Source organism: Scyliorhinus torazame, chromosome 2 (genome assembly GCF_047496885.1).
Source record: "Scyliorhinus torazame isolate Kashiwa2021f chromosome 2, sScyTor2.1, whole genome shotgun sequence".
Taxonomy (NCBI): domain Eukaryota; kingdom Metazoa; phylum Chordata; class Chondrichthyes; order Carcharhiniformes; family Scyliorhinidae; genus Scyliorhinus; species Scyliorhinus torazame.
In genome coordinates this window covers 374,015,056-374,030,589 of record NC_092708.1, presented here as the reverse complement: position 1 = coordinate 374,030,589, position 15,534 = coordinate 374,015,056, and the positions used below count along the sequence as shown (strand labels likewise).

Genomic DNA, 15,534 nt, shown 5'->3' with positions numbered 1-15,534 from the left:
ACCACAATTCAGTAAGTTTTAAAGTGCTGGTGGACAAGGATAAGAGTGGTCCTAGGATGAATGTGCAAAATTGGGGGAAGGCTAATTATAACAATATTAGGCGGGAACTGAAGAACATAGATTGGGGGCGGATGTTTGAGGGCAAATCAACATCTGACATGTGGGAGGCTTTCAAGTGTCAGTTGAAAGGAATTCAGGACCGGCATGTTCCTGTCAGGAAGAAGGATAAATACGGCAATTTTCGGGAACCTTGGATAACGAGAGATATTGTAGGCCTCGTCAAAAAGAAAAAGGAGGCATTTGTCAGGGCTAAAAGGCTGGGAACAGACGAAGCCTGTGTGGAATATAAGGAAAGTAGGAAGGAACTTAAGCAAGGAGTCAGGAGGGCTAGAATGGGTCACGAAAAGTCATTGGCAAATAGGGTTAAGGAAAATCCCAAGGCTTTTTACACGTACATAAAAAGCAAGAGGGTAGCCAGTGAAAGGGTTGGCCCACTGAAGGATAGGCAAGGGAATTTATGTGTGGAGCCAGAGCAAATGGGCGAGGTACTAAATGAATACTTTGCATCAGTATTCACCAAAGAGAAGGAATTGGTAGGTGTTGAGTCTGGAGAAGGGTGTGTAGATAGCCTGGGTCACATTGAGATCCAAAAAGACGAGGTGTTGGGTGTCTTAAAAAATATTAAGGTAGATAAGTCCCCAGGGCCTGATGGGATCTACCCCAGAATACTGAAGGAGGCTGGACAGGAAATTGCTGAGGCCTTGACAGAAATCTTTGGATCCTCACTGTCTTCAGGTGATGTCCCGGAGGACTGGAGAATAGCCAATGTTGTTCCTCTGTTTAAGAAGGGTAGCAAGGATAATCCAGGGAACTACAGGCCGGCGAGCCTTACTTCAGTGGTAGGGAAATTACTGGAGAGAATTCTTTGAGACAGGATCTACTCCCATTTGGAAGCAAATGGACGTATTAGTGAGAGGCAGCATGGTTTTGTGAAGGGGAGGTTGTGTCTCACTAACTTGATAGAGTTTTTCGAGGAGGTCACTAAGATGGATTGATGCAGGTAGGGCAGTGGATGTTGTCTATATGGACTTCAGTAAGGCCTTTGACAATGTCCCTCATGGTAGACTAGTACAAAAGGTGAAGTCACACGGGATCAGGGGTGAGCTGGCAAGGTGGATACAGAACTGGCTAGGTCATAGAAGGCAGAGAGTAGCAATGGAAGGATGCTTTTCTAATTGGAGGGCTGTGACCAGTGGTGTTCCACAGGGATCAGTGCTGGGACCTTTGCTGTTTGTAGTATATATAAATGATTTGGAGGAAAATGTAACTGGTCTGATTAGTAAGTTTGCAGACGACACAAAGGTTGGTGGAATTGCGGATAGCGATGAGGACTGTCAGAGGATACAGCAGGATTTAGATTGTTTGGAGACTTGGGCGGAGAGATGGCAGATGGAGTTTAATCCGGACAAATGTGAGGTAATGTATTTTGGAAGGTCTAATGCAGGTAGGGAATATACAGTGAATGGTAGAACCCTCAAGAGTATTGATAGTCAAAGAGATCTAGGAGTACAGGTCCACAGGTCACTGAAAGGGGCAGCACAGGTGGAGAAGGTAGTCAAGAAGACATACGGCATGCTTGCCTTCATTGGCCGGGGCATTGAGTATAAGAATTGGCAAGTCATGTTGCAGCTGTATAGAACCTTAGTTAGGCCACACTTGGAGTATAGTGTTCAATTCTGGTCGCCACAGTACCAGAAGGATGTGGAGGCTTTAGAGAGGGTGCAGAAGAGATTTACCAGAATGTTGCCTGGTATGGAGGGCATTAGCTATGAGGAGCGGTTGAATAAACTCGGTTTGTTCTCACTGGAACGAAGGAGGTTGAGGGGCGACCTGATAGAGGTCTACAAAATTATGAGGGGCATAGACAGAGTGGATAGTCAGAGGCTTTTCTCCGGGGTAGAGGGGTCAATTACTAGGGGGCATAGGTTTAAGGTGAGAGGGCCAAGGTTTAGAGTAGATGTACGAGGCAAGTTTTTTATGCAGAGGGTAATGGGTGCCTGGAACTCGCTACCGGAGGAGGTGGTGGAAGCAGGGACGATAGTGACATTTAAGGGGCATCTTGACAAATACATGTATAGGATGGGAATAGAGGGATACGGACCCAGGAAGTGTAGAAGATTGTAGTTTAGCCGGGCAGCATGGTCGGCACGGGCTTGGAGGGCCGAAGGGCCTGTTCCTGTGCTGTACTTTTCTTTGTTCTTTGTATTGAATTACACTTTAATTTGGTTAAGTTCTTTAACGGGTTGAGGGAATGTCACAGACAATTCAGTTAAGACCACTGAGGGAATGTTCTGGAGACAATTCAATGCCGTACAATTAGAATTGACTAAAGCTGGATTTTGTTAGGGGGGATATATCTTATGAGAGAAAAAGTTGGGAGATGAATGGCCACTGGGGGGAACCAAAGACATGGAAATGATTAAGGAATTTCAGGATTGTGTTTTCTTGGCAAATGAAACTTATTGTTTAGTTGGTTGAAATGAATTAAAGTATAATGATTTGAATTATATTCAGTTGAGTGGAGATCTCGGTGGATAAATGAGAGTGTGTGTTTAATAAGAAGTTGTGAACTTCCTCTAGTACACCTAGTTTTTAAAATGGTGTGTTTTGCAAAACGAAGTTGCACATCAATTAGGAGGTATACAGGGGCAGCTAAAAGTGAGATTTAAAAAGGGGTAAGTATTTGAAAGTTCTTTAGAAAATCAGTAATAATGATTAACATTGTGGAAGTTATTTAGAACACAATTAGATAGTTGATAGAGGTTTATAAGATGATCCGGGGAAAATAGATAGACTGTCAGAGACTTTTTCCCCGGGTGGAACAAACCATTACAAGGGGACATAAATTTAAGGTGAAAGGTGGAAGATATAGGAGGGATATCAGAGGTAGGTTCTTTACCCAGAGAATAGTGGGGGCATGGAATGCACTGCCTGTGGAAGTAGTTGAGTCGGAAACATTAGGGACCTTCAAGCAGCTATTGGATAGGAACATGGATTACGGTAAAATGATATAGTGTAGATTTATTTGTTCTTAAGGGCAGCACGGTAGCATTGTGGATAGCACAATTGCTTCACAGCTCCATGGCCCCAGGTTCGATTCCGGCTTGGGTCATTGTCTGTGCGGAGTCTGCACGTCCTCCCCGTGTCTGCGTGGGTTTCCTCCGGGTGCTCCGGTTTCCTCCTACAGTCCAAAGATGTGCGGGTTAGGTGAATTGGCCAATGATAAATTGCTCTTAATGTCCAAATTGCCCTTGGTGTTGGGTGGAGGTGTTGAGTTTGGGTAGGGTGCTCTTTCCAAGAGCTGGTGCAGACTCAAAGGGCCGAATGGCCTCCTTCTGCACTGTAAATTCAATGATAATCTATGATTAATCTAGGACAAAGGTTCGGCACAACATCGTGGGCCGAAGGGCCTGTTCTGTGCTGTATTTTCTATGTTCTATGTTCTAATTCTCAGGAAGTATACAAAAAGAAAAATCAAAATGTATAAATTGGGATTTGTAAATGATTAGTTGAACTTGGCATAGTCTTGGTTGGTTAAAAAAGAAAAAGGGGAAGAGAACAAAGGAATCTAAAATTGAAATGCGAAGATGAGACATTCGGTGAATTGAGTCCATGTGCTCCTTTGTTAGAGGCAGCCATGATGTACCTACAGTTAAAAATTTTGTTCGTTGAGTTCCAAATTTGTAGAGATTTCAGTATTTTCTCTGTAAACTCACTACACATCAAATTTAAAATTTGGGGATTTTCATATAGCAAAGACTATGGATTTTTAAACTTTATTTTAAGATTACACAGGGGGAAAGAAAGATCCCAGTAGAAAGGAAGGCGGTCATTTTAGAGATGCCCAAACCCCAAATCAGTTAAAGAGCAAGTACTGGGGACTATTCGTCTACTGTAGGGCCTTGGTGTATAAGCACTCAGAATTTGAGGGGATGCTGCAAGCACTGACCCCAGGGGGTAGGAAGTCCCGAGAGCAGGTAGAATGGGGACTGTAGCAGGATACCGCTTTCAAGAAAAAAATAATTAAAACATGCCCTTGCGTTATATTGGGATAGTGGAGAGAGGCATTGTGGCAGTAAGGGGCTAGAAACACGGGGACCAATGAGACCAGTATTAGGAGGTAGTCGGTGGAAATGATATGGCACAGCTCCACTGGGTCCTAGTATCCACTGAGTTGCAAGAAAGTCACTAGCAGAAGAAATGAAGTTTAGAATGTTAACTACATTACAGGCGGAGCTTTAGGGAATAAAGACATGGGACCGGAGCTAGATTAAGAGTACTACTTGCAGTATCAGGAAATGAGAATCTGATGGCAGGGAAAGATTAATAAAAATAGATACAGAAATTAAAAAAATTAAGGTATTAAAACCAATTGATAACGTAAAGGAAATAAGGAAAGCAAACCTAGCAATAGAAAGAATGACACAGGGTTAATCAGCACACAATTCCAGCACACAATCCAGGGAGACGATACAGGCCATAAAAGAAATAGCCCTTGACCCAAGGTGCCAAATGAGAGCTGGCGATAATGATCAAAGAGTTAGAACAGCAGGGAAAAGGCAGCATTTACCTTTGGCACTAAACATTCCGTATACTGTAAATTGCCACAAGGATATGTTAAATCCCCAGACCACTTTCAGGCAATAGTAAGGGAGTTGATTAAAGATGATTTGGCTTTAGTATATATTGATGATGTGTTAATTGGAGATGATGATCAGGGGGACACATGTTGAAAGAGTGACCAAAATTATTAAAACACTTAATGAAGCAGGATTTAAGATAGGGTTAAAGAAATGCCAGATTGGCAGGACGAAGTCGACTATCTAGGGTAGTCAGTGTCAAGGGCAGGTGGGGAAGCCAGTGTTGGGATGAGAGAGAAAGCTGCTAGAATCGCAGCGCCCGTTTCACGAGACGGGGGGAAGCAAATCATGGGAATTTTGGGGTATTTGAGACCAGTAGTAGAAGACTTTAGTCTTTATGCTAGACCCATTTATGAAACTTTAAAAGGGGATTTTAGGTGGACCAGTGAAGAACAAAGAAAATTACAGCACAGGAACAGGCCCTTCGGCCCTCCCAGCCTGCGCCGATCCAGATCCTTTATCTAAACCCGTCTTCTATTTTCCAAGGATCTACTTCCCTCTCTTCCCCGCCCATTCATATATCTGTCTAGATGCATCTTAAATGATGCTATCGTGCCCGCCTCTACCACCTCCGCTGGCAAAGCTTTCCAGGCACCCACCACCCTCTGCGTAAAAACTTTCCACGCACATCTCCTTAAACTTTCCCCCTCTCACCTTGAAATCGTGACCCCTTGTAATTGACATCCCCACTCTTGGAAAAAGTTTGTTGCTATCCACCCTGTCCATATCTCTTGAGATTTGTCCTACTTTCCCGATATTGCTCCAAAGCTTCATCAGTTTTAAGTCGCTTAGATCTTATGTATGCTTCCTTTTTCATCTTAGCTAGTCTCACAATTCCACCCGTCATCCATGGTTCTCTAATCTTGCCATTTCTATCCCTGATTTTCTCAGGGACATATCTGTCCTACACTCTAATCAACCTTTCCTTAAAAGACTCCCACATTTCAAGTGTGGATTTACCCTTAAACAGCAGCTCCCAATCCACATTCCCTAGCTCCTGCCGAGAAGGAGGTAGGACCAGTTAAAAACAGCTGTAGCAACATCCGGGCCATGAGAGGAGACATGAAGAGGACGATTTGAGCATTAAATTTGATCTGTATGCAAATGGATATGGTATGGTGCTTATTAATCATAGTACTCAGACACCTATCAAACATTGACAGGGAATTGGTCAAGGGCTGAACAAAAGTTTTTGGACATCACAAAATGTCTGGCAGCTATAACAAAAAGGATAGCAGAGATTGAAAATTTATCAGCTGGGAAGGAAATATATGTCACAACTGAATTTTTAGAGTTGACAGAGTTGACCAAGAGACAGGGTTGCCAGCAAGGTGTGAATACAGCTCGATGGGAAAGATGGGAAACTATAATTTAAACCCTGCCTTTATGTTTATTCATAACATTAAAGAGGGACAGAAACTTGATAAATCAGTTAGCAGAACAGAGTTGGTAAATGCTTGGGTGGTATATACGGGTGGTAGTAAAGTTAAGGAGGATGAGGGACAAGCCAGGTGGGCATCCATTTTTAAAAAAAATTCAGAAAATAAAATGGCGGAGAAACAGAGAGTAAAGAAACAGGGAGTAGCATAGAAAAAAAACTGAGACACCGATGGAAGAATGGTCACTAGAGTATGCAGGCCCTCTTTTTCCTAGGAGCAGCAAACGTAATTTGTACTTTTTAATCAAAGCTGATAGCAGCATGGGGGACGTTGAATTAGAGAATCAGTGGCATCTGGAGCAAAGGAATTGTATCAGAACTAAAACATCCGACCCAATTAAATGATAAAAGAGGGATTATTATAATCCATAGGCAACCTATTGGCAACAAACGAAGAAACATAATTAGTAAGGAATTGAGAATATGGGATGATGGATCAAGGGCTGTTATTAATGGACCCCAGTTAAAATGATTCATTGTGAACATAATGAAACATCGTGTCAAGAATGGGGCACGTTCTGTAGCCCAGTAGTTTGGACAGGGAGTAATCATATGAAACCTAGGAGAATGGCAAATATAGCATTCAGGTGAGTTGATATTGCATTTAGAACAACAGAACTGGGGAAATGCTTCGGCTCCCAGGGAAATTTGGGGAATTCAGTTGTCATGATTGTTTTGTGAAACATCAGGCAACACTGATGATCGAAGTTTGTGACCACATGATAGCTTTTGACCATGGGATGGTGTGATAATGATACATTGTAATTACTGCAGAGAAAACCAAGCTGACGACGGAGTGATTGGAAAAGAATGTGCAGGATTGTGAAGAAGTGATAAACTTGTGGTACCAATTAGTGAGGGAGTACGTAGTTCAAGAGATGTTGGGATGACCCGCGGAAGTAAAATTAGCCTAACAGTGTTTAGAGACTGTATCACTGCAATGATGCCGTGCCACAGGATAGATCATATCCCCAAACCGCTCGGACAAGAGAAAAGGAATGTTTGGTTGTGAGTGGAAGGGGATAACTTCACTTACTAGTACAATGTAATCAGTAGAGCGGGATGCCAGGGAATTGAAACCTGTTAGCAGCATCGATAGGACAGATGATGAAGTGCAAATGTCATGGTTGGAAATTACTTCCAGAAAAATCCGGTCGTAATCAAAATTAAAGGAATTAAAGTACATGCAGTAGCACTATCCGACATGTATCAGGGAAAGTTTCGACCCGCTTGGATCACTGAGTTAGCAAAAGAGGAGTTTGAGATTCTTCGAGTCTCACTCAGGGGTGCAACGATAGGAGAAGGAGGCTTAACAGGCCTTAATCGTATGATGTACGTCAAGGATGAGAAAAAAAAATGGGGGGAATTAAATGGAAATCAGGAAGTCCTGGAGAGGGCACTTCTGGAACATCCAAATAAGAATAGAAAGATACAAGTTAAGAAATAGGGCCCTCTCCGCCTTTGATCTGTTCATTTGGTTTTCAGATGAAGCAAAAATAACGCAGACGAAGAACGAGAACTACACTCCAGAGAAGAATGTTTTAGGCAGTATGGGGGGGGGAAACTAATGATACAATTGGCTAATTGGCTACATATTTGAAGGAATTAAATGACAGAGCCCAGAAGGAAAACCTTACGGGTTAGAAACAAATGAAAATATCAAATTATTCCTCAATAGTGAAACCTCCGGTCAAACATCTCGAACTGCAAGTTAGCTGATGGATAATCTGTGGTCTCCATGGGGTATGTACTACGCGTGGAGTTATTCGGGGTCTTGGGAGACGGCAGCGACTGACGAGGAACCCCCACATTTTAAATGGCAATAGTTTAGGAATTTTGGCAGCTTGATGCCACGGCGGGAAAATTGCAACGAATGCAGCAAACAATATGGCACTGGAGAGTGTAATAGTTATTACAGACGAAATGTCCTGTAAGTTGTTAGGGACTGTTATGTATGGATTCAATTGGGTTGTAACCCCGAAAGTTGACTGTATTAAATGTGCAAGTGGTGTTATTGCAAAGTAGAAAAACAAACAAACAAATAATGGCAAGTATACACTCCATGCTGTAAGGAAAATGATAACGGACAAAAGGGATTTGAAGAAAACTGAGTATTGTCTCATGTAAACCGGGGCTGGCAGACTACAGTACAATGTTAGACGTTAGTGTGAGGAAGTCAGGAATAAAAACAGGATTGATTGAAGCGTCTGCAATTCATAAAGCAAGATAATCAGTGGATGGTACATGATATCATAATTTACCATTCCGATGCGAAACGGAAAGCACTGCCTAAAAAAAAAAAATACCAGTGAGGGATGAAAACCTTTTTGGGCGCTGATGGACTGAGTTGTGTGCTGTTTCTAAGGGACACGAAGGATGACTAAAAGATTAATAAGCAGGTAAAGATTGGAGTACAAGAGAAAGCTAACCAGAAATATAAAAAGAGAGAGTAAGAGTTTCAATAAATATTTTAAAAAGAAACTAGTTTAAAAAGTGAGCGTTAGTCTGATGGAAACAGTCCGGAGAACTGAAAAAAGAACTGAGAAAAAAAAGGAAATGGCAGATTAATGAACAGGTAACTCCATTATTCAAAAAGGAAGGAGACGGAAAGAGGGAAACTACAGGCCAGTTCGTTTAACATCTGTCAGAGGGAAAATGTTAGAACCTATACAAGGACACTTGGGTAAGTTAAAGGTAAATCAGACAGAGTGAACATGGTTTTGTGAAAAGGGAAATCATGTTTAATCAACTTATTGGAGCTCTTTGAGGAAGTAACATATGCTGTGGATAAAGGGGAAACAGTGTATGTACTATACTTAGAGTTCCAGAAGTCATTTGTTAAAGGGCCACATCAATGCTTATTTCAGAAAATAAAATGGTATAGGGTAGAGGTTGAAAAGACAGTTGAATATTTTTTAAGGCGAAGGTGGATAGATTCTTGGTAAGCAAGGGGGCAATAGGTGATAAGGCTAGGGAGGATGCTAGGGAGGATAGATTTAAGTTTACTATCAGATCAGCTATGATCTTACTAAATAGTGGAGGGGCCAAATGGCCTACTCTTGGTCATATGGGCAGCACGGTAGCATTGTGGATAGCACAATTGCTTCACAGCTCCAGGGTCCCAGGTTCGATTCCAGCTTGGGTCACTGTCTGTGCGGAGTCTGCACATCCTCCCCGTGTGTGCGTGGGTTTCCTCTGGGTGCTCCGGTTTCCTCCCACAGTCCAAAGATGTGCAGGTTAGGTGGATTGGCCATGATTAATTGCCCTTAGTGTCCAAAATTGCCCTTAGTGTTGGGTGGGGTTCCTGGGTTATGGGGATAGGGTGGAGGTGTTGACCTTGGGTAGGGTGCTCTTTCCAAGAGCCGGTGCAGACTCGATGGGCCGAATGGCCTCCTTCTGCACTGTAAATTCTATGATAATCTATGATATGCACTTTCTCCCTTAGTATTTTACTTTCCCTTTTCCACCTCCTTTACCTGGCACCGTCTTCACCTTCATTGTTTACAGCCTCTCTCTTCCACTTTTCACTCCAGGACTCTGTGGCAAACGTTCCCCTTGTTCTGAGGGACTGCCATTAGTTAGAAGTAAAAGAAGCACTGACTAATTCTGGGGAAAAGGAGAGAACACTCAATTTTTCCTGCCATAATATCAAGCAGAAATTACACAACGCGTTTTGGGACAATTCACTGCAAATTAGTCCTTAGTTGAAAAACTAAATATTCCACACAGAGCTTTTCTTCCACGGTTTCTGATTGCAGTAATTAACGGCAGGAACTCTAACCTCAGGCACTGAAGTTAAGCGGACTATTTTCATTGCCATCCTAGCTAAGATTGCTAGCTAACACAGACTGTGATCAAAACTGGAACTATCCTGACTGTGTATTACCAGTTATGGTACTGAGTATTATTAATGAGTTATCAGTGACAATACAACAAATAAGATGATTTTCTAAGTGTGTGAATAAAGAAGGCACCACTTTAAAATATAGTAACAGTGAAATCCAAGAGGATTTTGTTGTAAGGGTTTATTTGTCAAAACAATAATATGATTGCCAAAGTGTCTGCTGTTCATCAGAAATCAGAAGATGCCTCAGCAATCTAATCTTTTCCCAAATTATTAAACACTTTCAGCTCCAAATAAAACGTATACCTTGCACTCCCTTCAGGAGAAGATCCACACCATTCTTGTAATAGTTAAATGCAGCTTCATAATCCTCATTGACTTCTCGGTCCAGCGCTAAGCGGATCTGCTTTGCTGCATCAACGAGGTAGTCTTGTTTGGTGGCTGTGCTTCTGGTTGCCTGATGGCCGTCCTGTATGCTGGGAGACACTCGGCTCCGGATCTGCTCCAAGTATGCACGGGCCTGGGACAGAGGACGCGAGCAGGGTTCAGCATCCTGCCCAGGAAGCCTCTCTCCAGCAAGGCTGTACATGATTGGTGTCTTCAGAATATGCAGGCTCTTCTGCTCTCAGTCCCATCCAGTCCAATGTTGCCAAAATAAGTCAGCTGAGTCTATATGGCAAGAAGAGAAAGATGGATAAGTTAAATATCGCCCTTCATGTAAAGATGAGGGTCTTGGAACATTTCTCATTTTGTCAGTAAAAAGTATTCTCAAAGTGGTACATTATGGATTAAATGCAAAGCAAAGCTCTGTCTGTTGTGGCAAGTTTGCCTAAATCCTTGCCACAGAAAGTTTGAACTGTACTGGCTTGACATTTCCATTTCAGACATCTACTGCTTTTATGCCATTTGCAAGTGAAATTGATAATTTATTGCTCAACTGTATTGAATTACAGTTTTGTACTGCAACTTCAGAACTAGTAGCTTGAGACTCCCCACTGCTCATTTTGAACTCTCACAGACGTTCGAGACTTGAAGCCTGTTAATTCTAATAGATAATAAAAGTGCAAATGTGAATGTCAACTTTAACTAGACTCGTCACTGAATTATTGACATGCGTGAAAAATGATCGTAAGCAAGATGATTTTTAAACAAGACTTCACAATGTGGTAGCAGAGTGACGGGGTGAGCCAGAGTGGATTTCTTTGACCCAAGTCACAATTGAAAAGCATTCCTGTTGATGACAGCAGCTCTATTTGCATCTCACATAGTTTTTCACCTACAAGGACAACAAGCAAGTGGATGTCTGCCGTGCTGAGCTGAAATCCCGATTTCATCAAATATGCAAGCAAAAGAAAAAAAACATATATTTATATAACAGCTTTTACAGGCAGAGAATATGTGAAAGTGCTTCACATACAAATAATGCCGTGGTTCCAGAAGGCAGCTCACCACCACCTTCTCAAGGGCAATTCTGATAGGCATTAAATGCTGGCCTAGCCAGCACAGCCCAGTCCTTCAATGATTAACAAAAACAGTATTTTTTTTTTTTAATGCACCATTTGTAACAGACCCAAATGTAGCAGCAAGGAACCATCAGCTGTACTGAGATAAACGAGCAGTCGAAAACACGATGTAGCACTTAAGGGGAAAAATGTTGGCCAGGGCAGGGGAGAATCTCCCTTCCTCTTCTTCACTCCATACTGTGGGAGCTTGTACGCCCAGCTAAGATGGTAAACAGAGTCCTAATTTAACATAGTCTGAGGGCGATTGGGGATGGGAAACAAATACAGGTCTCGTCACCAATACCCACATTGCTTGACAGAATAAAGAAAGAATCCATGTTGTGGAACTACATTACTACCAAGGACTCCCTGGAGTCTGGTGCAATAACCAAATGAACTGTTGCTGGGCTTGGTGGCATGCAGGCCATGGAAGATTATTTTTCAATTGTATTCACCAAGATCTGGAGCATAAAGCAAGACTCATTGCAAGTCTCAAAATGAATTATAAGTACCCTTTTTCGATTACTACACTAGAGGCAGTGTATTCACTGCACAATGATTTCATTATTCTAGCTTGTACAAATCTTGCCCAGCATCTAGAAATGTCCGTGACCAGAAAAGGATGTTTAAAAAAAAAAATCATACAAGGTTGTTTCTCCGCTGCTTTTTAAAATTTAACCCAACAGAAACAGGGTAGAGCCTGGAGAATTGAGAGCCTCGGCAGACTGTTGCAAATAGAAAGGGTTCTCTAACTGAAAAGAAGCAGATTGGACTCTTACATTTCAGCTGCAGAAAAGAGACAGGAAATCATTGTGCCACAACTGCAGCACATTCAGCACAGCAAGTGTTAACAGCAAAACTGACGACATCTGCAAGGGGGAAGATAGCGCACCCACAATGTTCAGTGTGGATTGGTTGCAGTTGACATCAGCCTGTTGTAACTGTCACAGGGAGGCACCCACCTGTGGGAGTTGTGTGCTCAGCTCTCTTGTTCTTCTGCAGAGCTCAGAGGAAATGGAACAAGCAGCATTTAATAGTACTACAAGCCTGGTTTAATTGCAACTATTCTTGTGCCAATTTTGAAAACACCCATGCACTAAAATCACAACTGGGTCTTTTCAGTTATCCAGAAGAAAATACAGCTGTGTTTAGAAAAGGATTTATTGTGCATTTTACACTTAACCCCATCCATCCTTTTTCATTCACTGTTCTCCAGAAAACCAGAATATTAATGATATGCTCCATAACAGTCAATTATCTATGACCATCATTATCATTAATAATAAACATTACAGCCTTCAACCATCCATCTTCTGAAACAGATATTTAACCAGTTTTCAACAGATTGAACTGATTTTTGAGATGGGAATCCGTTGTGCATATCTATTACTGAACGGGGAAAGAAAATTGCTCCTGTGTTTGACTTCAGTTTGTCACTTCATCTTTTTGTACTTGCATCCTTCAGGAACATGGGAGCAGGAGTAGGCCATTCGGCCCAGCGAGCCTAAGCCATTTAATCAGGTCATGGCTGATCATCTACCTCAAAAGCCACTTCCCCGTACCATCTCCATATCCCTTGATGTCGTCAGCATACATGTATCTATTGATTTTGATCTTGAACCTGCTCAATGATTGAGCACTTACAGCCCTCGGAGGTAGAGAATTCCAAAGATTCACCACCCTCTGACTGAAGACATTCTTCTCATGTCAGTCATAAATGGCCGGTTGCTTATTGAGACAGTCTCTCCTGATTCTCGATTCACCAGCCAGGGGAAATGTCCTTCCTACATGTACCCTGTCAAACCCCGTTAAGAATTTTGTAAATTTCAATTAGGTCACCTCTCATTCTTCAAAACTCTAGAGAATACAGACCTAGTTTAATCAATGTCTCCTTGTAAGGCAATCCTGCCACCCCAAGGGTTAGTCTGGTGAACCTCTGTTTCACTCGCTCTATGGCAAGTACATCCTGTCTGAAGACCAATATTGTACACAATTCTTCAGGTGCAGCTTCACCAAGGCTCTATACAATTGCAGTAAGACAGCGTCACCCCGATACTCAAATCTTCTTGCAATAAAAAGGCCAACAAATCATTTGTCTTCCTAATTGCTTGTTGCATGTGGATGTTAGCTTTGTGATTTATGAACAAGGACATCCAGGCCCCTTTGGGCATCCAACACTTCCCAACCTCCCAATTTCTTTTTACGAGAGTGGATCACCTCACACTTATTCACATGATTTCCCTTTCATAAATCCAGCTCGATTCTGTCCAATCACATCATTCATATCATTATTTTCTAAGTGTCCAGTTATCACAGCCTTCACAGTAGATTCTAACATTTTCACTACGACTGACGTCAAACAAACAGGCTGTAGCTCTCCATTTTCTCTTTCCTTTCCTTCTCAAATAGTGGGGTTACATATGCTACTTTCCAGGCTGCAGAAGTCTTCCCAGAATCTTTTGAATTTTGAAAGAAAACAAATGAAAGTTAAATACAATGACTTTGCTGGCAATCAAAACTTGTAGGTAAGGTTATCATGGCTAATCTTTCAGCACGATGATCGTAGGTCAACGGCATGTAGAAATAAACAGACAAAAATATTAGTCTTGGCAGACTTTAATTATGTTGAGGAATCAACTCAACAACAAGCTATTTTAGATCCTGTATTGTTCAATGACACAATCTTAGTAGTATTACAGTAAAAAGGTACACTGAGAAAGAGTGATCATAATATATTAGAATTTGAGAGGTTTTGACTTTAAGACAATCTTAAATTTAAAGGAAAGATGGGTGAGTGGTTGAGTGGCTGAGGCAGATTGGGAAATCAGATTGAAACATATGATTGTAGATAAACAAAGGCAAAAAAGTAGCAAGCCTTAGGGAGGAATTTAGAAATCAGGAAAGAATGGCCAAGACATTGAGGGAAAATGTAACGAGAGTAACCAAGCAAACAATATAAAAGTAGATTGTAAGAGCTTTAACAAACATGTAAAAAAGAAGAGATTAGCAAAAGGCGAGTCACTTTGAGGCAGAGAGAGGGGGAAATTACAATGGCAAATAGAAATTGCTGTCAGCAAACAAGTGTTTTATTTCGGTTTTCATAGTAGACACAGAATATACCAAAAATTGTGGGAAATGCAAATTATTAATATTAGTAAAGATTACCAACAGTAAAAGCCAACAAATCCCCAGGACCTGATGCCCTTCACACTTGGGTTTTAAAAGAGGTGGCCACAGAGACAGTGGCTGCATAGGCTTTGATCATTTAGAATTCCCTAGATTCTAGGACTGTTGATATGGTTTGAGTGATAGTAAATCTAACCTTGCTCAAGAAATGGTGAATAAAAACTGGAAACTATAGACCAGTGGTAAGGACAATGCTAGGATGTGGTTACAGCAGTCTGAGTGTGGGGAGATTGGGGGGGGGGGGGTCAATAAAGTACCATGCAAGCGTAATTGAAATTGGGGGCAATAATTAATATTGATCCAGGATTCATAAACAAACAGAAAACAGTGGGGAATAACAGGATATTTGCAACATGGCAGGGTATACATAGGGAGTTCAGTAAGGATCAATATTTGGAACTCAGCTATTTACAATTTACAGTGCAGACGGAGGCCATTCGGCCCATCAAGTCTGCACAAGCCCTTGGAAAGGGCACCCCAATTACATAGATAAGGCAATCAAAACTGAGGACAAGTTTTCTGGCGATACAAAGATAGGAAAACAAGCAGTATAGAGTGGGGATGCAGGATGGTAAGGGATGTAGACCAGTGAAATATTTAGGTATGTAGTGGTACATTGTGGGGAAGCGTGCAATTATCCACACTGGTAGGAATAAAAGCAGATTTGTTTTATAAAGGCCAGACAAGTAAACAGTAAGATTTAGAGGAATGTAGGAAGCAATTAGGAAAGCAAATAGTATGTTAGCCATTATTACAGGGGCTTTATGTATAAGAATAAAGACAACTAGCATCCATGCTGCCTCTTTTCCTTTTATTCCATGGGAGTCAACTTTCCTGATAAGCTATTGTGTGTCACTTTATCAA

At 41.7% G+C, this 15,534-nt stretch overlaps 1 protein-coding gene across 4 annotated transcripts in view; it reads right to left on the bottom strand.

Annotated features, from left to right (window-relative positions):
* rps6kl1 (ribosomal protein S6 kinase-like 1) overlaps window positions 1–15,534 on the bottom strand; it is a 58,790-nt gene that overhangs the window by 34,103 nt on the left and 9,153 nt on the right. For 3 of the 4 annotated variants that reach the window (XM_072493141.1, XM_072493146.1, XM_072493153.1), the window contains exon 2: window positions 10,289–10,651. In XM_072493141.1, coding sequence (XP_072349242.1) covers window positions 10,289–10,571 — 283 coding nt within the window. In that variant the 5' untranslated portion in view covers window positions 10,572–10,651. Of the gene's footprint in view, window positions 1–9,614; window positions 9,745–10,288; window positions 10,652–15,534 lie in introns of those variants that run through there. The other variant, XM_072493159.1, reaches the window with a different exon arrangement.